Source organism: Perca flavescens, chromosome 17 (assembly GCF_004354835.1).
Source record: "Perca flavescens isolate YP-PL-M2 chromosome 17, PFLA_1.0, whole genome shotgun sequence".
Lineage (NCBI taxonomy): Eukaryota > Metazoa > Chordata > Actinopteri > Perciformes > Percidae > Perca > Perca flavescens.
Genome location: NC_041347.1, coordinates 22,344,592 through 22,366,840, shown reverse-complemented (window position 1 = coordinate 22,366,840; position 22,249 = coordinate 22,344,592). Strand labels below are relative to the sequence as shown.

The following is a 22,249-nucleotide window of genomic DNA, read 5'->3' as shown; positions in this document are numbered from 1 at the left end:
GAATCAATATGATTTGAACTTGTTCTTTTCCCTTTACTTCAGTCTACCTAGATCGTCTGCCCTCTGGATGAAGCCAAAGTGGTCAGGATGCAGACTATTAAGACTGTGGAGACCCAGGTGCCCTTTCTGAAAGAGAGTTTCTTCACCACCACTTTCAAAGGCAGGAGGAAGAGCAGTGTTACCAATCTCCTCCGTAAACAACAGCACTCTCTCCTCAATCAACAACACCAGCAACCACAATGCATTTTAGAGCATCAGCAGCAACATCAAGGGCAGCACACTCCGGAGCATCAGCGACTTGCTCGCTCCAACAGCAGCCCGTTATGCAAGACAGCCGAGCGTGCAGGAGCAGATGGGGATAGAAAGGAGGGGCAAAAAGAGAGGAAGGATCAGGGAGTGAGTGGAGCTGTGCAGGGTAGGGGGGAAGAGCGAGGAGTGAGTGGTAGCGAGCCCGTGGCTGTCAGTGCCAGTCTCCTCCTCCTTTCAGCATCAGCGGCACTGGGGGAGGCAGCATCATTCTCACAGCTGCCTTCAACTGTGGTGGGCAGACAGCAGGGATTAGACAGCTCTGATAGGGCTCTGACCAACAGAGGACCAGCATCAGTAGCAGCTCAGGAGGAAACCCAGCATGCCCAGCCTCGACCCCAGCAGTATGGCCTGTTAGCCAAGGGTGTCCGCCTGCTCAGGAACATGGGGAACCAGGAAACAAAGCAGAAGAAAGGAGGAGGAAGTGGTGGAGCAGCAGGGGATGTCTCCTGTGGTGATGATGATGCTGACGAAAGGGAAGTAGACAAAAAATCTAAAAAGTCCCACAATAAGATAAGTAAAGGAGGAGGAGAACATAGTGGGAAGAAGAAATCAAAATCCGAGTCGAAGGGTTCTGTGTTTTCCGGCATGAAGATCAGGAAGAGTTTATCAAAGGCCAAAGGGTTGTCTAAGGATGACTTTTTGGAACCTGGGAGGTCAGCACATTTGGGCAAAGCAGGGCTCAAGCCTGGTGCAGAGGCGAGCCTGTCAGCTGATGAGATGGGCATGCTATCAGATGTCGAGGGGGATTTATTCCATTTAACCGCAGACAGTCTCCCATCTGTGGTGGATGAGATTGGCCGAAAAACAAGCTCAGGGTCGGATGCTGACCTCTACAGTTTTCACTCAGCAGCAGCTGAAAATGAAGACCTGCTCTCTGATATCCAGAAGGCTATAAGAGACCAATGTGTGGCCGGTGACAGGCTGGAAATGACTGGCTACTTATCTGAAGGGTCAACATCTGAGGGGAACAAAGAGAAGGTAATTTCTCACCAGCTTTTTAATCTGGATGAGGATGTTTTCTCTCCCCCTGTTGGTAGTGAATGTGTAGCAAAGGAAGTAAGCGAAGAGTATAGGAATTTAGAGAATGAAAGTGACCTACCCATATCAAGAAATTCTTCTGGTCCAGGGTCCCTGAGTGAAAGTGGTCCAACATCTTCAGGCCCGGACACAGAGAGAAGCAGTGGCAGCCTTCTCCCAAAAAGTAACAGCACGTATAGCTTCCCTGACACTACAGCCACCAGCACCTCGTATGAGAGTGCTGAGGAGCCCCAGGATGACCTGGAGAGCCCATTTCTGCACCCACAGCAGACTCGAGGTAATCAGGCTGCAGAGAGCAAAATCACGTGTGTCCACTTGGATCCCGTAATGGCAGGGGCGGGACCGATGGGGTCTCAGAAGAGTGCGAGCAGCATGGACCTGTCTATGGAGAGGGAGATGGAAGAGGAAACTGGGAGAAGAGACTTCCTGTCCCTGAAAAGGAGGAAGACTAGTTTGTGTATTAGTCAGCTAACAACAGACAGCCCCCCCGTTTCTCAGCCTAAACGCACAACCTCCACCACCTCCCCCTCAACTGTAAAACTCTATCCTCCAGTCCACCCGTCCTATGTTAAGACCACCACCAGGCAGCTCACATCTCCCATTGGCTCCCCCATCACCAGCCCCAATGTGCCCAGGAAAACAGATGCCACCATTCCTTCAGTAGAATCTAACGGGGCCCAGGGGTTTAGGAGGCACAAGCAGAGGTCTTGCTCAATTGCTGGGCCCCTCAGTGAGTCTGCAGACTGGTTCACTGAACTGGATAGGCTAAGAGGGAGGCAGGTGGGCGGTGCCAAATTTCCAGAGCAGAAGACACCAGAGAAGAGTTGGACAGGTGGGACGTACTGGACGCTGGGCTCCAGGAGAACACATTATGGACGACAGACCTCCACCAACACAATACCATACCTGGATGTCTTCTCTGGTGAGTCACATATAACACAGGTAACTGAACTGCTGGTACACATGAAGCTCAATCAGACAAACATAGATCAGACATTTGGGTGCAGACTGCCTCACTAATTAATGCCTGATTATAGAAAATAACCCTGTAATCCATTAGCAACATAACCCCACATCTTGGCCAGCATTGCACTGATTCTGGGTGGCATTGTGATGCCAGTAGTAGTGGTTAGATGTTGCTGTCAACTTTATGAACTACAGATGTGGCTAAAGTGGTTAATAAAGAACACTGTGATAACATGTGATATGGGTATTTTGGGGCTTATTGATTTGATGGCGTGAACCAGGAGAGAGTTGCCTGTTACATTTTGAACCAATTGGATGCTACAGGGATGTTGGAAAATATGAATGGTAGGAACAAGCAGGGCTGTCTCAGAGGAAGTGATACATGAAGATGCAGAGGATTAATTGAATAGTATTCCTGACATCTGGCAGATTTACTTCACAGCCCTACAATATCACATAACCTGCATCTATATACTATTACTTAAAGCCCATATTATACTAAAGTGTTTGCATGAATTTATATTGGCAATCTTATATAATTTTCCTATATAAAATATACCAAAACCAGCAAAATGTCAGTCCTCTTGATACATTCCCACTTCCTGTCTGTGCACTAATTTGTTCCTACATAATTCCCAAAAACCATATGTAGTAGTAGTAGTAGTAGTAGTAGTAGTAGTAGTAGTAGTAGTAGTAGTAGTAGTAGTAGTAGTAGTAGTAGTAGTAGTAGTAGTTTCCCAAAACAGCTGCAGAAACTGTTCAGCAAGTGTTGCTCAGGAGTAAATTGTGCATTTGTTGCACTTGACTACTTTCAGCTGTAGATTGCGTATTTGGGAAAAATTGACATTTCTTTAAAACAATGGAGGAATGGCACAGATGAATAACCTACATAAGGCTTTAGTTAATACAAGCAGTACTTGCTAGTATTAATACTTTGTTGGTTTTGGTCTTTTCATTGGATCTGACCAGGAAAATACAGAATATCACCAGACAAGCATTTTATGTTTTATTTTATTGACTCTTCTTCGCTCACAGAAGCAACCTTTTTTACTGACCAAGTAACAGGGGAAAACAAACCATTAAAATCTTTATAGAAACTATTTATTCTTTTTGTTCCCGGTCTATATTTGCGAACAGGTTCTTATGCAGTGTTATTGTGAAATGATTATTATAATTTCCTAGTGATTTAAATTCTACTTAATAATTGACTTTCAAATTATTTTATTATACAAATAATCACAGTGGGAAAAATAAAGTTATGATTTTAAAAGTACAATAGCTCATGAAAAGCATAGTGAAACAGTGGGGGTTCTTTATTGAGAAGTGTCTTTAGAACAAAGGCCTCCTTCTACTAAAACAATGCCACCCTGTCCTCCTTTTTGTTGTGGTGCATTTCAAGAGCTCAGCTGCTCTCCACTGTGCTCATAAATCAGAGGACCAAATGACAACACTGCCACCCACCCAGGGCAATACCATCCTCTGATTCAACTGGCTTAGACTTAGAGACACACACACACACACACACACACACACACACACACATAGTGCACACTTATGGATGCTAAACCCAAGTGACAGTTTATCTGCATGACAAAAATGAGTCATGATATGAAATCCGTTCTCATTTCGTCAGGTGAATTTATTCTAGTCAAACAATGGAGCTCCATTAAGTCGAACATTAACATTTAGCCTATCTGGCATTTCATAATTATAGGACATATGCTGTCCTGTTTTTATTCACAAAGACCCTGGTTATGTCAGTAACTCACTAATTCAGCACTGTATGTGACATCACGTTTTCCAGGTCACATCGGGCCCTTAGGATGGAGTGGGAAAACAAAGGGGAAAGGGGGAGAAAAGCTGAATTAAAAACAACCGACAACACATCATATTAACACAAATTCTTGATTTTAAATGTTTTAACCTGAACTGATTTGACTCTGGATTTTAATTAAGTGTGAGGCTTGGTTAAGTTGGTCTGTGTCTTGAAGATTGGTCATGAAACATTTTCATCGTAAGCCTTCATTAGTGTTTGTCGAACACAACTCCAAAATTCCCAGAATCAATGTCGACAGGACCATGAGTCATATGACTTTGTTAGTTCATTTGGTGCTGCCCAATGAATCACATGGTTTAAAGAAATGTCAAGCTAGTCTAACAACATAACAACTAACTGCACAGTTTGTCATGGTTGGACTCTGAAGTAATGGAGTGTTTTTCCTCTCAGCTCCACATCCTCTGTTGATGTCACATAGTCAATATTTTTTCCAACCCAATAATGATTACTCCTGCCACCATCAAGAAACAGAATTCTTCCTTTACTAGGATGGAGACCTGGTCAGGGATTTTAAGATTATGACAAGAGTCTCACAGCTCGAACTCACTTTTTGTTTTTGCTCTCGCTCCATGACTAAAAAAGGGTATTCTTTGACTGATTACCAAGACAAAGATCTGTTTTTTTTCAATGTATTATATTAAAATGTAGAATTAACAAACCCTTATAACCACACCACAGGGTAAAATAATGTTTTCTCTTTATCTTTCTGATACCCAAAACCCCCGTTTTAGTCACATCAAGTTCATCCTCAACTGAAATGTAACAAAATAATAGTTTAAAAACTGTATCCGATGCCATATAATATGATGCACTGGTAATTTGTATCTTGAATGTCATTTGGCATTTTTTTAATTCTTTGCACTGCACACTTAACACCATCTCTCTTGTCACCCACATGTAAATGGTGTGAGTAGAGTTTGCACGTGTTGGTGTTTAATTATCACATCTAAAACGGAGAGATCTCTTTTTAACCCTTTTGTCAGAATAACCTCCTTCTTCAGTATAGAAAATAGAGCTCTGTCTTTTTTAGGCCAGTTTTGTTCATTGCTTTTCTGTTCTCAGGTCGCACTCTGTTGGACTGGCTGTGTACTCATCGTGGAAATGGGTCTACAAAAGAGGAAGGGAAGGAACTGTGTCACCAAATGTTGGTCCAGGGTCTGCTGCACCCCTTCTGCCACAGCACAGCAGAGCACTATGATGACAGCACTATCTCTACAGTGTTTAATGTAAGACCTTTCTCTCTCTTCACTGTCTGCCGTCACGCTTGTTATACAAAAATGATAACATAAGCTGCTTTGCATCTGGAACTCGAGGGGATGTATTTCAGTGTTAATAAAAAAAGTCCAAATTTCACACTTTTAGAGGCAATAGCTGTAGTGCCACAGCTCCAATTTTGATTAAACTTCTCACGTTGTGAAGTATCTTGTTAGTGTTTGTCCCAAGGGCTGGAGGAAAAAGTGATTTAACTTGTGCTTATCAGATGATTTAGTCAAAGACTGTAGCACAAAGTGATTTGCAGTCACCAACATATGTACAGTATGCAGAGTAATGCAAAGCTTATCCAATCTGTGTTTCTATATTTATTGTTATATTACTGCGATTCATCCCTGAGACATTTCATTATATGAAGAGCAGTGGTGCATGTAGACAGGGTGACCATGTGAAAGTTAATTTCATAAATCTTTATTTCTCCATTCCTTTTGCTCACACCTAATCTCATGTGCATCACATCCCTGTGCACAGTTTACCACAGCCACTGTCCGAGCCATTTCTATCAAGTTCCCCTTGTAGCTGGATCCACTGAACTCAGTATGTTATTTAGAACTACATCACATTAAATGTGTGTGGATGTTTAATCCGGTGTTACTGTGTCGATGTGTATGGTTGCTCAGTATGTATATGTGTCTTTATGTCTCAGAAGTGAAGACAATTAAATTAATTAGGCCCACCACTTTGGTTCAGACTGAAATATCTCAACTATTAGGTTTGCTATGAAATATTATACAGACATTTACGAGTATGGGCGTGGGAAGCTTTTAAAATGTGGGTGTGACAATCTTATCAGGGGTCGGGGGGGACCTCCCCCAGAAATCTTTTAACAAAATAGATGTGATTTTTCTGTATTCTGGTGCCTTTAACAGGCGGTTTGATACTTTTGTCTGGCTATACTAACATCGGAATATTTTGTAATTTCACCCAGAGGAAGTGGTTGGCCCCAGATAAAATATTTTAAAGCAACACTATGTAACTTTTAGCTGCAGCTGTAGCTCAAATGAGACAACCTGTAGGGGGACTGAAGTGGGAAAAGTTACATAGTGTTGCTTTAAGATATTAAAAGCTAAAAGTACAGCAATTGATTTGATGACTAATTCAGAGCCATCTTAAATAATAATAAAAACTTATTTTTGTATTAAACTTGAGGATTTCTCAAAGATTGTTGTTAGCCAGTTATCTCCATGGCTTTGTTTAAACACAGTTTTACACACACAACACTGATGTCGGGCAGGTTCAGCTTACTAGAAAATATCACAGATTTGGGCAGGTCAAAAAGTGCCAAAGCAGTGTTCCGAGTAAGTTATTGGGAGTCGACATGTAGGTGGCAGTTTTGCACTTTTGCACCTCTCCCGCAGATGTATATGCATCCATTGCACATGCTCAAGTGCACATAAAGGTACAGTATGCATACGTAAACACAAATACTCCTCAGAACATTTATGCTCTCAAGCTGTTTTGTTCTCATAAATGCAAATCTCTCAAATACAGTCTCATGTTATTCTGCATGTGCAGTTTCTGACAACAAGCAGCACTTTCTTTTTATGTAAAAATCTTCCACAAGTGCACTCATATATACAAAAGGACAGCCCCAGACACTCATGCATGTTCAGGCATTTCCTCGCATGGCTGGATTAGCTGTGCTTGCGTAGACCATCTGCTGACAATGTTATGTAACAACTCCACGTGCCTTGGGCTCAGGCTGCTCTTCCCAGCAGAAAGCTCACCATAGGAAAGGATTGCACTGGCTCCCACCCCCTTTTTTTGTTGTCCTCACTCTCAGCTTACTTCAAGTCTGGGGCTTGGCCTGGAGTCCTGTATTATTCAGCTTGATCAAAAATAACCTTTGCCGCTGCTTTTTAGAGTAGAGATCTCATTGTTATTGTTTTCTATTTTACAGCTAATCTCCTTTTCAAAATAAATCAGCACAGTCTGTCCTTGCTTCTCTTTAACCGTTTCACTTATAAACCTCTTGAAACGAATCACTTACTGCATCACCTCCATCTTCTCTTTCTCCATCTTCCTATCCTTTTATTTCCATCGCGATATATCATCTCCACTTTGCTACTTAAATATGGTGTTGTATCCAATTTCATATACTTTGCTGGAGTGAACAAATATATAAGTTGTTCGTTTCTTGCCCTGCCTACCACCTGAAATCAAATATCAGCTTAATTCTGTCTAAAAATGGGGTTTGGGGAGGATGAGCATCTAAGAACTCTGTATAAATCAAGTGTCATCCCCTTTACCCTTGCCAAAATGTTGCTGAGTGGATAAATACTAATGAGTATCATGGGCTTACATCAATTTAGCACATTTTGTGTTACGTTACCATAATCCAGCTAATGGCAGTCCCTCCAGGATTTTTCAGCCTTTTTTTGAGATTGTTGCGGCACAAAAGGCCAGATTTTTGTGAGAGCTTTTGTAAAAAATTTCGATAAAAAGTTGCGATGTCTTTTGTATGTTTGTTGCAATAAAGTTGCGGGAGACATTGAAAGTTGCAAAAAATAATAATTTATTGAATCAATCAAATTTGAACATATATGTCAGTGGCTTGTTGATCTTTACATTGCTAGTCAATTTCCTAACCTGGCCTGGGACACACATTCATACGGTTTGATAAAGTACTTATTGGACTTTTAACTCATCATTGTACTTACAATAATGAGCGAATATGTCCTCAATTTAGGTCATTGTGTCGTCTCCTCTCCGGTTTTTCCTGCATCCACCGTGTGTGTGCACGTCAGCAGCCCCGCCCACTGCAGACAGCCGACAGGATTGAAACAGCAGCCGCTGACTTTACAGTGAAAAATTGTTACAGCATACACTGATGTTAAAATGTATACAGGTTGGCAGGGCGGTCTGAAATGTTTTACAAGTCTGGCATGTGGGACTGCTGGGATTGGTTGAAGTCGTGGGAAACTCTTTGCGGTGATTGGTCAAAATTGTGAGTCGCACCAAAGTCACAGTGATTGGTTGATTTTGCGTGAATTGGTGCGATTGTAACTGAGTCTTTTGAATGAGCCTCAATCTTTGTGGGTGTCTGTTGTAGTGGCATTGGCCCTCATTTATTAACCTAACATAGAAACCAGCGCAGATATGAGTGCAGAAATCATCTTACGACAGGCTTCACGTGTGATTCATGAAAAGTTTATATCCTACCAATCAGAGCGTAAGAATGGTTGTACATTGATAAATGCAGTGGCTGGAAACAATCGTAATTTAAATATCACGCCCCAATATATTCTCAGTTTTGAGGCCTCGCCCATGCAATTTATGACATGGCGAGATGTAATCCGGCTGAGAAGCGGCACTTTTCAGAGGTGGAGATTGAAACCCTGATATCTCAGGTTCATTTGCACCAACGTGTGTACTATTTGGCAGCCTGAAAACTGCCATTAAAGGCTGTAGAAAGAATGAGGAATGGAAAGAGATCACTGATGCGGTCAACAGTGTTGCCATAGTAAATCGGACTCCACCTGAAGTTTATTTAATTTATACATGCTTGACATACACTACCGGTCAAAATTTTTAGAACACCCCAATTTTTCCAGGTTTTTATTGAGATTCATGCAGTTCAATGTCTTATTGTACTCTGAAATGAAAGAATAGAACAAATGAACAATTTAAGTTAAAAAATAAATCATGAATTTATAAATAAATAAATAAATGTATAAACCAATAAATGCAGTGGCTGGAAACAATCGTAATTTAAATATCACGCCCCAATATATTCTCAGTTTTGAGGCCTCGCCCATGCAATTTATGACATGGCGAGATGTAATCCGGCTGAGAAGCGGCACTTTTCAGAGGTGGAGATTGAAACCCTGATATCTCAGGTTCATTTGCACCAACGTGTGTACTATTTGGCAGCCTGAAAACTGCCATTAAAGGCTGTAGAAAGAATGAGGAATGGAAAGAGATCACTGATGCGGTCAACAGTGTTGCCATAGTAAATCGGACTCCACCTGAAGTTTATTTAATTTATACATGCTTGACATACACTACCGGTCAAAATTTTTAGAACACCCCAATTTTTCCAGGTTTTTATTGAGATTCATGCAGTTCAATGTCTTATTGTACTCTGAAATGAAAGAATAGAACAAATGAACAATTTAAGTTAAAAAATAAATCATGAATTTATAAATAAATAAATAAATGTATAAACCAAAATGTATTCTACATTTTTGACTCCTCAAAGTAGCCCCCTTTTGGCAGATATAAGAGCTGAACACACTTGTGGCATTCTTTCTACAATAGAAATCAAATATTCTTCACAAAGTTCTTCGCAACTCTGTTGCAGAAGTTCCCATAAATGTGTGGCATAACACCTTATTCCAGTCTTCAGTAGTCCATTGACAGTGTTTCTTGTTGCAGGTTTGATAGGTCGAGTTACAGCAAGAAAGCCAGAATAAGAAAAGAAAGAAAAGAGGCTTGCCTGAGCCAAGAAACATCGTCAATGGACTACTAAAGACTGGAAGAAGGTGCTATGGACTGATGAATCCAAATTTGAAATCTTCGCTTCATCACGCAGGATTTTTGTACGCCGTTGAGTAGGCAAAAGGATGGTTCCTCAGTGTGTGACACCAACTGTCAAACATGGAGGAGGAAGCATGATGGTCTGGGGCTGTTTTGCTGGATCCACGATGGTGATTTGTACAGAGTGAAACCCTGAACCAAAACGGCTACCACAGCATTTTGCAGCGCCATGCAGTACCCTCTGGTATGCGCCTAGTTGGTCAGGGGTTCATCCTACAGCAAGATAATGACCCAAAACATAAGTCCAAGCTATACCAGAACTACCTTAGTAAAAAAGAACAAGATGCTAAGCTTAAAAACATTGAGTGGCCAGCACAGTCGCCAGACTTAAACCCCATTGAGCTGGTTTGGGATGAACTGGACAGAAAAGTGAAAGCAAAGCAACCTACAAGTGCCACACATTTATGGGAACTTCTGCAACAGAGTTGGGAAGAACTTTCTGAAGAATATTTGATTTCCATAGTAGAAAGAATGCCAGGAGTGTGTTTAGCTGTTATATCTGCCAAAAGGGGCTACTTTGAGTAAAAGATTTAGAATACATTTTGGTTTATAAATTGATTCCATGATTTCTTTTTTAACTTGTTCATTTGTTCTATTATTTCATTTCAGAGTACAGTAAGACATTGAACTGCATGAATTTCAATAAAAACCTGGAAAATGTGGGGTGTTCTAAAACTTTTGACCAGTAGTGTATATTTCAATAAACACACAGTAGCGGAGTTCATGCAGTCTTTTATTTTACTAGTTTGTTTTTTTTTTGTTCATGAGTCAGAACAAGGCAACAGCTGTGAGGGAGAGTGTGTGTCCTCCGCCCCCAGTGCTGGACCACCACCTCGACCCGGTCTCCTGACAGCAGAGGGCCTGTAAAAACAGGCCAAAATAACTTTGTCAATGGCAGAAATACATCATTCACTTGTGGCCATTAATGATACTTTAAAAGGGAAACAAAAACCTTAAGAATAAATAAAAATAAAAAAATGTCCTGTATTGAGTATCATTGCCAAACATAAAAATATACCTTTTTTATTGTTTTTAGAATGTTTGACAGAGTCTTAGTGCTGTAAAATATGGATGTCTACAGTTTTTGTACCGTAAATGATGCTTTGAGACAATAAACTAGAGATTGAGAATATCCTTTCTGTCTAATTTTTTAGACTGGTTGCTACATTACATGTAAACTTATCCAGGTGGATGTTGACCTTTTAATCATGGTGCATCCCACCATGTGTTCATTACATACAGTGGGTACTCTTCCTTGGTACAAGCGCACAAACATCTGACCTTGGATCTCATCTCATTTCTTTTTCTTTTTTTTCTAAACTGTGTGCAGGAGGAGCAGCTGTACACCTGGGCATCTGTAGGCCTGCCAGGGTCTTCTCACCTGTGGGAACTCTATGGGGGGCGAACCACAGGCAGGGAGCAGAGCTTGAGAGCTCCTTTGCATCAGTCATCAGCCAAGACACCAGGAGCTCTACAGTCTCAGGTTGTTTACATCCTCTCTTCATCTGTAAATATTTTACAGTATGATTGCCCGGTCTACACTCTACCATAAATCAAAGCAAGCATTATTGCCAGAGTCTTTTGTTTTACAACCAACATCAGAGAGCATTTCCAGCAAATGCTTCTAACCTATTACACAAATACAGTATAGTAGATGAGAAAATACTGTTTTTGGTTTTGTTCTGTTTTTATTTTTGTGGACATTTGTGTACCTATTAATTTTGTACCTATTTTAATGTTTTAACTTTAAATGAAAACATGTAGATGCAAAAACTTCACAGGTTTCTTGCTAAGAGCATTATATTCAAAACTGTTAGCTTTACAAAATCAAATTGTACATCTGAAGAATCTGTCTGCAAGACACTCTTCCTGACTGATACAGTATACTTATTGCATGCAGTGTTACCATGAAGGTTTTCTTTTATCAGAAGGCTGACATGTACTTGATTTAGCCTTTTAAGAAATTACTTTTTTTCAGAAATATAAATGCACAAACACGGCAAGAAAATACTGCATTGTTTTCAGCACATAGTTATGTAAAAGGCTCCACATACTGTACAGCACACCCAGTGGGTGATGCTTTTAATAGTTTGAGACATTTAGATTCCTAGAGGAGCTTCTTTTCTTCCTCCTTAGCCTTTAAGGACGTGTGTGTGTGTGTGTGTGTGTGTGTGTGTGTGTGTGTGTGTGTGTGTGTGTGTGTGTGTGTGTGTGTGTGTGTGTGTGTGTGTGTGTGTGTGTGTGTGTGTGTGTGTGTGTGTGTGTGTGTGTGTGTGTGTGTGTGTGTGTGTGTGTGTGTGTGTGTGTGTGTGTGTGTGTGTGTGTGTGTGTGTGTGTGTGTGTGTGTGTGTGTGTGTGTGTGTGTGTGTGTGTGTGTGTGTGTGTGTGTGTGTGTGTGTGTGAGATTTAGTGGTATCTAGTGGTGAGGTTGCAGATTGCAACCAACTGAACCCCTCCACTCACCCCTCCCTATCTAAGCGTGTAGTAGAACCTACGGTGTCCTTAGGGTAACATAAATACGAGAAAGTCCCTCTCTAGAGCCTGTGTTTGATTTATCCATTCTGGGCTACTGTAGATGTACATGGCGGGGCAACATCCGTGGAAGTTAACCCACTCCCTGTGTTGAAATGAAGGGCTTATTCTAAGATAATGATTCTTAGTTTCAGGTGATTATACATTAATGATTAATGAAAAAATAGTAATCAATTTTATGTTCTTTTTTTTTTTTTTTTTTTTTTTTTTAGAAAAGCAGTTTGTGTGAAGAGCTAATACAAGATTTACTGATATACATTCCTAACCCTAACCCAATCGGACATTTGAAGGATGCAATTGTTAAGGTTTTTATTTCATGCATATGATATGCATTGATTTAAAATCTGAAACGGCATGACCTGTGTGACCTGTCAAAGTAAACCTCAATCTCACTCAAGTTGCTCTGGATAAACTGCATCAGCTAAATGCCTCAACTGTAAATTGTTCTTTGTCCACCAGAGGTCAGGCTTGTCTTGAAAGACTTGTTAGATTATCACAGTGAACCTCCCTGTTTTCTATAAGAGTTAATAAATTAGGAAGGCCATGCTGACTGAACATTCTCCTTAAGATTCAACGATGTGACCACAACTGTGGAATGTGTACTAGCAGACACAGGCCCTCTCCATGTGAGGCCCAACAAGACTCACTGTCTCTGGGGTCAAATCTCTCGGTATCCCCTCTTACCTGCTCTAACCAGTCTGGAGCCAGAGGGCTGATGGAGTCTAGACATAATGGACTTTCTTGACCCTTCTTTAGCTCACAGCTCTGTCACTATTCTCTTTCAGTTGTGGGTGTTTATAAAGCGTAATTTACTGAATGATAATGTGTACACGATTTAACAGTCTTCTTTTCAACATTTAGAGTACAATACATGCTTGACTACCTGTTTTTAAAGGTTTTAATGTAGTTTCATGTATTTTCTTCAGTTCATATTTTCTGTTTTGATTTGTCTCTAAATCAAAGTTCAAATCTTTTTTTAATTTTTTTTTTTTTTTTTTTTGGTTGAATGACAGACCGAATCCAGCAGGTTGAAGTCAGGTCAGTCATCCTCTGAGGATGAAAGTGGTCTCATCCCTCAGCTGGAGAGGACCATTGATGACCTGCGGATTAAGATTGCTGTGTTGCAGGGCCAGCAGGCCTCCTTGGCAAAGGGCAGCTGGGATAATATGGGAGCTCTGGGCGCTGCCCACCACAAGGCCCCACAGATGAGAGGAGTAAAATCTGGAAAGATGAGCCAGGAGGTGTCTGTCCAGACCTCACCTGTGGAGGAGGGGTTTAAGTTTGACGTGCCTTTCAACAGAGGATCAGGCAGCGTGTCGTCTTCTGTTTCCTCCTCCATCCCCAAATCTACAGAAGGCTTTGTCTGCACGTGCCAGCAGAGGCAACCGAGCGGCAGCCATCCAGCTCCTCCGCCCCCACCTCCCCCTCCCCCTCCCCCTCCGGTCTCTGGAGGTATGCCCCTATCTCCACCACCACTACCTTTACCAGGGGGTGTTGCTCCTCCTCCACCACCACCTCCCCCGCCCTTACCCGGGCTTGGACCTGGTCTGCCGCCGCCTCCCCCTCCTCCTCCACCACCAAGTTTTGGACCACCACCTCCACCTCCTCCCCCGCCTGGTTTTGGACCTCCACCCCCACCTCCTCCTGGAATAGGCCCCCCTCCTCCACCCCCACCCCCGGGCTTTGGGCCACCACCACCACCAGGCCCCATGCCCTCCATAATGGCCCAGGAAGCTGCCCCTGCCAAGGCTGTGATCGAGCCCCCCAAGCCAATGAAGCCACTCTACTGGACACGCATACAGCTGAATGCTAAAAAGTAAGAATATGCTATATAAAGTGAAGATAGATATGGTTCATTTGCACAAAGGTATTCTCTGAACAGTAGAGATTTGAGAGGAAGCTTGTCCACTTAAGATAAAGATCGGCCACGTGCTCTGATGGCAGTAGAGATGCTAACCTTGTGGAAAATGAAAGTGATGCAGTCCAGGCATTGTGGTCAGCAGTGAATTGACTTAAACCAGGTTTTCTTTTCCTTTTTAAATAAAGGCTTGAACAATTGTAGCTGAATTAATGTCTACAAATGGAGTACATGATTAACTTGCAAGTGAGGAACTTGATGCTGAATTCTAAATGTAATTTGATGGCTGAGAGATTTGGCAAGTCGATTTTTATAACTGGATTTTTACTCTGAGATGACAAAAGTACTCCTACAACAGCAGAAGACAATCAAGAAATGTCAGAAATGCCTTTTGTGGTGAAATAACTAATTTTTCAAAAAATACATGGCAGATTAAAGCTTGTCTGCTTGCACTGTAAATAATTACTCTTTCCTCCCTCTTTCCTCCTATCTTTAGGCCCATAGACTCACTGGTGTGGGAGACAATCGAGGAACCAAATGTGGACTTTGAAGAATTTGTTGAACTATTCTCCAAAAGTGCTGTTAAGGAGAAAAAAAAGCCTATTTCAGACACAATCAGCAAGTCCAAGGCCAAGCAGGTAGTGTGTGTGTCTGTGTGTCTGTGTGTCTGTGTCTGTGTGTCTGTGTGTGTGTGTCTGTGTCTGTGTCTGTGTCTGTGTGTGTGTGTGTTCTGCTTCTCTTCAGGGCTTTTCCCATCTTTACTCTCTCTCCTCTGATGCCCGTTTCCTTTTTCCTCACTGTTGCTCTCTATGTTGCTTTGAGTGACAGGACAATTATTATGTGGTGTGAGCCCTGGCTCCCCCCATGACCATCCAGTGGCACCGAGCCAAAGTCTCGCGTGCGGTGAGTGATCACGACCGTGATGACTGGAGAGGGGGGCGGGGGGTAGAAGCCTGGGAGCTGTATTTCATGGTGTGGTTCCTCCCATTGTGCTTTCTGTATGACTTAGTTTTATGGTTAGGCTGTTTGCCTCCCCAATGCCCTTTATGCCACTCCATAAATCTGAAAGTCAAAATTTTTATCTATGATTTTAAAGCTGCTCTTGTCAAGATTTTTATGTTTAATGTACTATTTGTGTCTAAATCACAAATAATGTTGCACTAGAGACGAACGTTTCACCCCTCTAATTGATACCCAGTAGAATCATGCGACAGTTGTTGCTGAAATGAAATGATGGTCTTTGGCATGGACATTGGCAGAAAATCTTCTTAGTGTATGGGAAGTGATGAATTGAAACTCAACACTAAAATATAAAACAAATAGGCTCCAGATGAGTAAAAATATGACTTGCAAACAAGATGAAGAACAACAATGATAATGTCATTCTCACTGAGTAGTTTCTGAAGCCACATTATGTAATGTCTTGAAATAGTTTGGTCAATCTCAGGTGTGGAAAATTTTAGGGGCCTTTCGTCAGTTTTTGGAATTTCTTTTGCCTCCAGCTTTGACATTTGTTACTTTAATGAGACATTTTTTGTAATTGGTCACAATAAACATCCACTGGTTTAATCTTTAAAACCTTTTTTCCTAACAATTTACTGTACTTTATAAGCTTATTATGTTTATTTTCATTTCAAATCTGAAACTATTAAAATTATAACTGTTAAATAAATGTAGTGGAGTAAAAAGTATAATATTTTGCTGAGAAATGTAGTTGAGTAGAAGAATAAAGTAACAGGAAAATTACACTTAAGTGAAGTACTTGAATACAAGTATAGTACTTTCAATTACTAAGTTTAATGATATAAAATAAATATATATCGAAGACCTGATGATCCCCAGCCTCAATGCTCAGGAGAATTGTGATCTTCAAGTTCTAAAGAGTCACGCGTAAGGAAAATGCAGCACATGTACAGTACATATGCACATACCAGAAAGTAATATGGCTACCAAAGCCCCTATGTATAGCACAGGAGGTAAAAAACTCACCTTGCAGCTTTGATCCAATAGAGAACAAAAGTCAACAGCAATGGGAAATGGTAGATAACCTAAGTGAGTTTGCCCTTCATAAGAAAATTGTACTTTGCTTTAGAAACACCCTTCAGAAATAGCCATCATCAAGCTTGTTGACACTCCAGGGGGTTTCTTCAACACCAGAGAGACTTAAAGAAGGAATTCACTTCTGTACAGAGCAGCACTACACCTGCGTGTCTAGATATAGGAGATGACACAGGGCAAAAATGAGTGTCCCACTCTCCATTAAAACAGACTTTTATCGATGCAATATTCTGATTGATGGAGCTCTGAATAAGTTGGCTGCCACATCATGAAGCAGCTCATGTTGTGGTTGTATTGCTAATTTGCGAGGGACAAGAGACAAATTGAGGTGGGTGGGGGTTTAATTCACTGCATGATATTGCTGCGGATGTTCTCCAACACAAAAATGGGGCTGAAGATGTTGAGGTCAATAATAGAAAAATAAAAATAACACTGAGCTGGAACAGACCCGAGTTTTGAGCCAAACTTTGACATTTCAAGTTCATGAGGACCTGCCCCAGGCCTCAAGACGATCGATCGCATCTTGCAACTTTTTCCATCCTGCTGTGTATTGTAAAGTCAACTAGCTAGCTTGCTGATGAGAGGGGACAAGCATTTTCTCTAGAGCTACCACTAGAGAACAGCTTTGACGTCAGTACTCAACATCAGTATCAGATGTAAAGAAATACTACCATCGCCCAGTTTCAAGTGTTAAACCTGCTGTCTATCTGCAGAGAGGTTTAAAAGAGGAGCTGTCTTATAGTATACGCTGCTGTGGTGTAGTGTAGCCGTATAATATGCTGGTGGATTATGTGATGTGCATCTGTTTGAGATTTAAGCTTGTGGCCTTTTGTTTCATGGCACTTGGGGTCAATCCAGCAGTATTTTTGACTAGGGCTTGATTTTTGAGATGCAAAGTGTGTTTCCACCTCTGATCAAATGAATGCTAATATTAAGCTTTGGTCTCCTCAAGACTTAAAGTTTTCCATAACGGATGAATAAAGATTTCTTATTAGAAGATTAATGAAGGATATGAATGACTGGAGGGCTGCAATTAATGATTTTTTTTATTTATTTATTTTTATTTACTAATCTTGTGATTACTTTCTAATCAGGGGTCTCAAACTCAACTTACCTGGGAACCGTATTCTGGGTCAGGCTGGGTGGCATCAAGAAAAAGGAGCACAACTGATCCAATCTTCAACATGAATGTTTCTTCTGAACATGAACTGTTCCTCTGAATTTGAACATTCCTTTCTGAACATGAACGGTTCTTCAGAACATAGGCTTCTCTTGCCTGCTCCTTGCTGCCAGAGACCTAGCAGCGCTTCCTCTCACAGCTGAGACACATTTAGCTTGAGGGAGGAAACAGTTGAAACCCTCAGTATGGCTTGAAGATGTTCATCAGTAAGTCTGGACCTGTACTTTGACTTATTGAAGTTCATGGTGGAGAAGAGCTTTTCACATAGATATGTGCTCCCAAAAAGGCACATGGTCAGCTTGAGCATCCTGGAGAGCTCAGGGAAGGGGGGTGGCAATTCTCTCAAAAATTGTCCAAGCTTGTCTGCGTTTCCACTCCTCTCCCTGAACTTGGCTTTGAATTCAGTATTGCACTGCAGGTCAATGAGCTCCATTTGAAGTACAGGAGGAGCATCTTGCACATCGAAGGAGAAGGGGTCAGCACAAATTTGAAAAGTGGTTCTGTGTGTCTAGAAGTCCGCAAACCTGCAATCAAATTCCTCCTGTAGCTTTATAATGGCATCAGCATACTTCTCACCACTGAATGGTGTGCCCACATCCATGAGTGCCTTGCATGCTGGGAAATGGCACAGGTTTGTCTGAGAAAGCTGGGCTTTCCATAACAAGTTTTGTGGAGAATGCCCTCACATGTCATAGGTAGCACTGACAAGCTGCCCCTGGCCTTGTAACTTCTTGTTCAGTATATTCAGCCACTGTGTGATGTCAACTAGAAACGCTAAGTCCATGAGCCATTTGGGATCACTTAACACAGGAACCGCCATCCCATCCTTCTCCATGAAGGCAGGGGTGCAACTACCCAGTGTCAGAGGGGTATGCAACAACAATTTTGGTGCGAAAGTGAGGAGGACTCGGAGCTTGACCTGGACATTTAGTTTTGTGTGGTGTAATGGAACTCTTACTGGATGTCATTCACTGGTCTCCTCTCTACTTGATGCCATTGCTGACCTCATGTGTGTCTCATTCACTCCTTGCCTGTGTTCTTCTCCACTAAGACATATTGTCAAACAAACGTTATGTAATATATATTCCAGATTAGTTTTTCCATATTAATATTAAGAAATTAATCTGTTGGTATCAAGTGCCTTCCCCTACACTTCCACCTAATGTTAGACCTACCTGTTGCCTTCCCCTGTCTTTCCTGGTCCACCATCTTCACACCTGAATGAAATGAACTCACTGTTAAATATAGCAGCCTAAATTCAATTCTTATCAGCAGAGTGATGGCATCTGATAAGACAACTATTATGCAGTAAGGTTGTGCTGCTGTTGAAATTACATTCACATTTTGGATTTGAAGTACAAATATGGAGAGCCACTTAGCACAGACCTGACAGACCAGAGATGTGACCCTGTAATTACAGCTTCCATGTCACCCAACAGATGTAACTATAGCCTGTATGTCTGACAGCACAGCTAACATGAACAGCTAATGGTAAAACTAAATCTATTAATGATTCCATGGTAAAAATTATGTTTTCCAGCTTCTTGTCATTTATTGTAAATGCTATGCCCCCTTATCTTATGAGATAGGGCGCCTAATCTAGCCTGTTAGTCTTCTAAAATGTTATATAACATTGAGGAAATGCAGAAATGATTTAGAAATGCACAACAGCAGCTACATATAGAAAATACCAAAACAATATATATAATTTTATTTTACCATCGCTTTGGGGCCCCCATGGTGCTGCGCCCCTATGCGCTGCATATAGCGCATACCCACTTTTTGCGCCACTGCATGAAGGCTTTCACTTCTGCTCTTAACTCAAAAAATCTCTTCAAGACGTTTCCCCTACTGAGCCAACGTACCTCGGTGAAGTAGAGCACATCCTCACATTCTGACTATTTCCTCCAAAAAAGGCGCAGAACTGCTGGTGCTTTAAGCCCCTAAATCTGATATGGTTGATGCATTTCACAACAACAGACATCACATTGTAAAACCTCAGGCATTTGCCGCAAAGGGCCTGCTGATGGATAATGCAGTGCAGAGCAATGGCCTCCTCCACATTCGCCTCTTCCAGTTTTCTTTGAACAAGTGCCACCAGTCCATTTTTCCTTCCTGTCATTGATGGCGCTCTCTTGGTTGTTTTTCCAGCAAACCTCTTCCATGGCAAACCGGCATCCTCAATAGCACCACACAGCTGGCGGAATATCTCCTGAGCGGTGGTCTGGCCATGCATTGGAATCACTGCGAGCAACTTCTCGATCACTTCAAAATTGTCGTCAACACCACGGACATATACTGCGAGCAGTGTCAGTGTTGTCCATGCTCTCATCAAGAGCGACTGAGTATGCAAAAAAACGTTTGGCTTTCTCACACAGTTGATCATGTATGTTTTCTGACCGGTCAGAAATGCGCTCTGCCACTGTGTTAGCTGAACGGCTGATGTTGCTAAAATGACCTTTCATTTTCCGGACAGACTTTACTTGCAGCTAGTAACATGCACTTTTTGATGAACTCGCCTTCCTTGAACGGCTTGCCGGCCTTAGCAATCATCTCACTCACCACGTAGCTAGCTTCTACTTCTGCTTAGTTCTCTTTGTTTGCTTTCTTGAATACGTCTTGTTTCCTCAATAGACATTTTTTTAAGATTGGCGACCAGGTTCTTTCTCTCATCTCCCTGGTATATTGTATATTCCTCAGCATGTCTAGTTGAGTAATGACGTCTGATGTTATATTCCTTGTACACCGCAACTTGCTCTGTGCATATGAGAAAAAAATATTCAGTCTCCCGCTTTCCCTGAAATTGCATGTGCTCGTCGCCAACCTTTCTCTTCGTGGCACGTTTTGAGAGAGACATGACTGGAACTGGGTGATGACATATTTTCCGTCACTCCGAAACACATTTCAACCAAGTGACTAACGTTAATACTTCCCCAGGTACTTCACGATTGGCTAGCTTGACAACCGTTGACAACAAACGGCACTGTAAGAATATTTATGGTGGCCCATAAGTGACAAACGCAATGACAAAAATGTGTGTTTCAGAACAACGCGCGGGCCACACTAACACTAAACTTTGATGTCAAGTAGGGGGCCACAATATATCATCCCGTGGGCCTCAATTGGCCCCCGGGCCGTGAGTTTGAGACCCATGTTCTAAATTAATCTATTAATGGTTTGGTTTAAAACATGTTAGAAAACACTGATAAAGGCCCTTGTTTTTTTCTGAGCAACAAGCCCAATGATCTTCAATTTGCAGTAACAAAAGAAGCTGAAACTCGGGGATGGTTGGCATTTTTGCTTGTGCTTTTAATCATCTCCTCAAAAAAGCTCTTGATGAAAATGTTCGTCACAAAAATAATTTCAATAACTATGGTGGTTAATGGATCCAGCTGGGTTTCATTATAAAATAAAACTACAGATGCGCTGTAAGGGCATTTTCAGTTTAGATTTTTGTAAAAAGTGTAAACTGATCCTCTGTAATATCAGGCAGCTCTGTAATAACCCCCTGAACTTTTATTTAAAATTAATCTGTTTGGAGAGTCGGGTGAGCTGATAAAATGTGACTAATGACTTATTTTTTCACTACCATAAAACATCTACCCTACACTAGCTATATCACGGCCTCACTGTGGAAGTCATTCAACATCATATCTCGAACGGCCTGTCCCCTGAAGCTGGGGTTGAGCCGGGGAAAACAGAGACAGTTGGGGCCTGGTGATATAACTTCCTGTGTGTTTGAGAGGTCTGTGGTCCGTGTGATCTGGTTTAGATGGAAACGTTCTGTCTGGATCACAGTAGGCTACGGGTTTCCTGTCCTGTCCCTTCACTACTTCGCTACCCAGAGCACACTTCTGCTTACTCAGGCGAGCTGTGGTTCAGGTTTTCATGCATAATAACACTGGCTTGATATTCAACTCCTGGCTGTTTGACAAGTGGAAGTTATTATTATTCGTCTAACATTTATTAATATTGCAGCTTTTGGAGCAGTTGTGATCTTTGGATACAATAGTTCTGACTAGTTATTGAGGTTAGGTCTGCTTTAAAAAAACCTATCCCTACATTGTGCAATTCCATAATAAAAAGTAAACAAAAACATTCTCTGTATATTTAATCAGTCGCAGGACTTCATGTACTTCATTTAGCAAATATGCCTCTTGTTCTTTGCACGACTGAGAGAGGATGGATGTGGAGAACTGGAAGAAAAGAATAAATTGTTAATCATCACAATTAAAGGACAATTCCGGTGCAAAACGAACCTAGGGGTTATTAACTGATGTGTACTTACTCTGTTGCTCTCTGGGACATGGGGGGACACATGGGGCATAATGAGAGTCCCTAAATGTGAACCGAAGCATTGACAACATTGTAAGTGTACAGATAGTTTATTAAAAAGATTATAAATAAAGATTATTTAGAGAGTCGCGTTCGTGTTTACTTGCGGGAGCCATCTTGGAAACCAGTCATGACTAGTCAAACGCTGTGCAACGTGGAATCTCCATAGACAGTATGGAAATCTCAGACTTATTTGCACGGCGCTCGTTTTTCGACTAGTTATGACTGGTTTCCAAGATGGCTCCCGCAAGTAAACATGAACGTGACTCTCTAAATAATCCATATTTTTAATAAACTATCTGTACACTTACAATGTTGTCAATGC

The 22,249-nt window shown here is 41.5% G+C and overlaps 1 protein-coding gene across 1 annotated transcript in view; it reads left to right on the top strand.

Annotated features, from left to right (window-relative positions):
- The window catches only part of fmn2a (formin 2a), a 49,873-nt gene that overhangs the window by 2,136 nt on the left and 25,488 nt on the right, over positions 1-22,249 (top strand). Inside the window, exons 2-6 of the mRNA XM_028604273.1 lie at positions 43-2,269; positions 5,213-5,376; positions 11,292-11,444; positions 13,507-14,309; positions 14,848-14,989. Of these exons, the coding sequence (XP_028460074.1) occupies positions 88-2,269; positions 5,213-5,376; positions 11,292-11,444; positions 13,507-14,309; positions 14,848-14,989 (3,444 nt within the window). The 5' untranslated portion in view covers positions 43-87. The remainder of the gene's footprint in view (positions 1-42; positions 2,270-5,212; positions 5,377-11,291; positions 11,445-13,506; positions 14,310-14,847; positions 14,990-22,249) is intronic.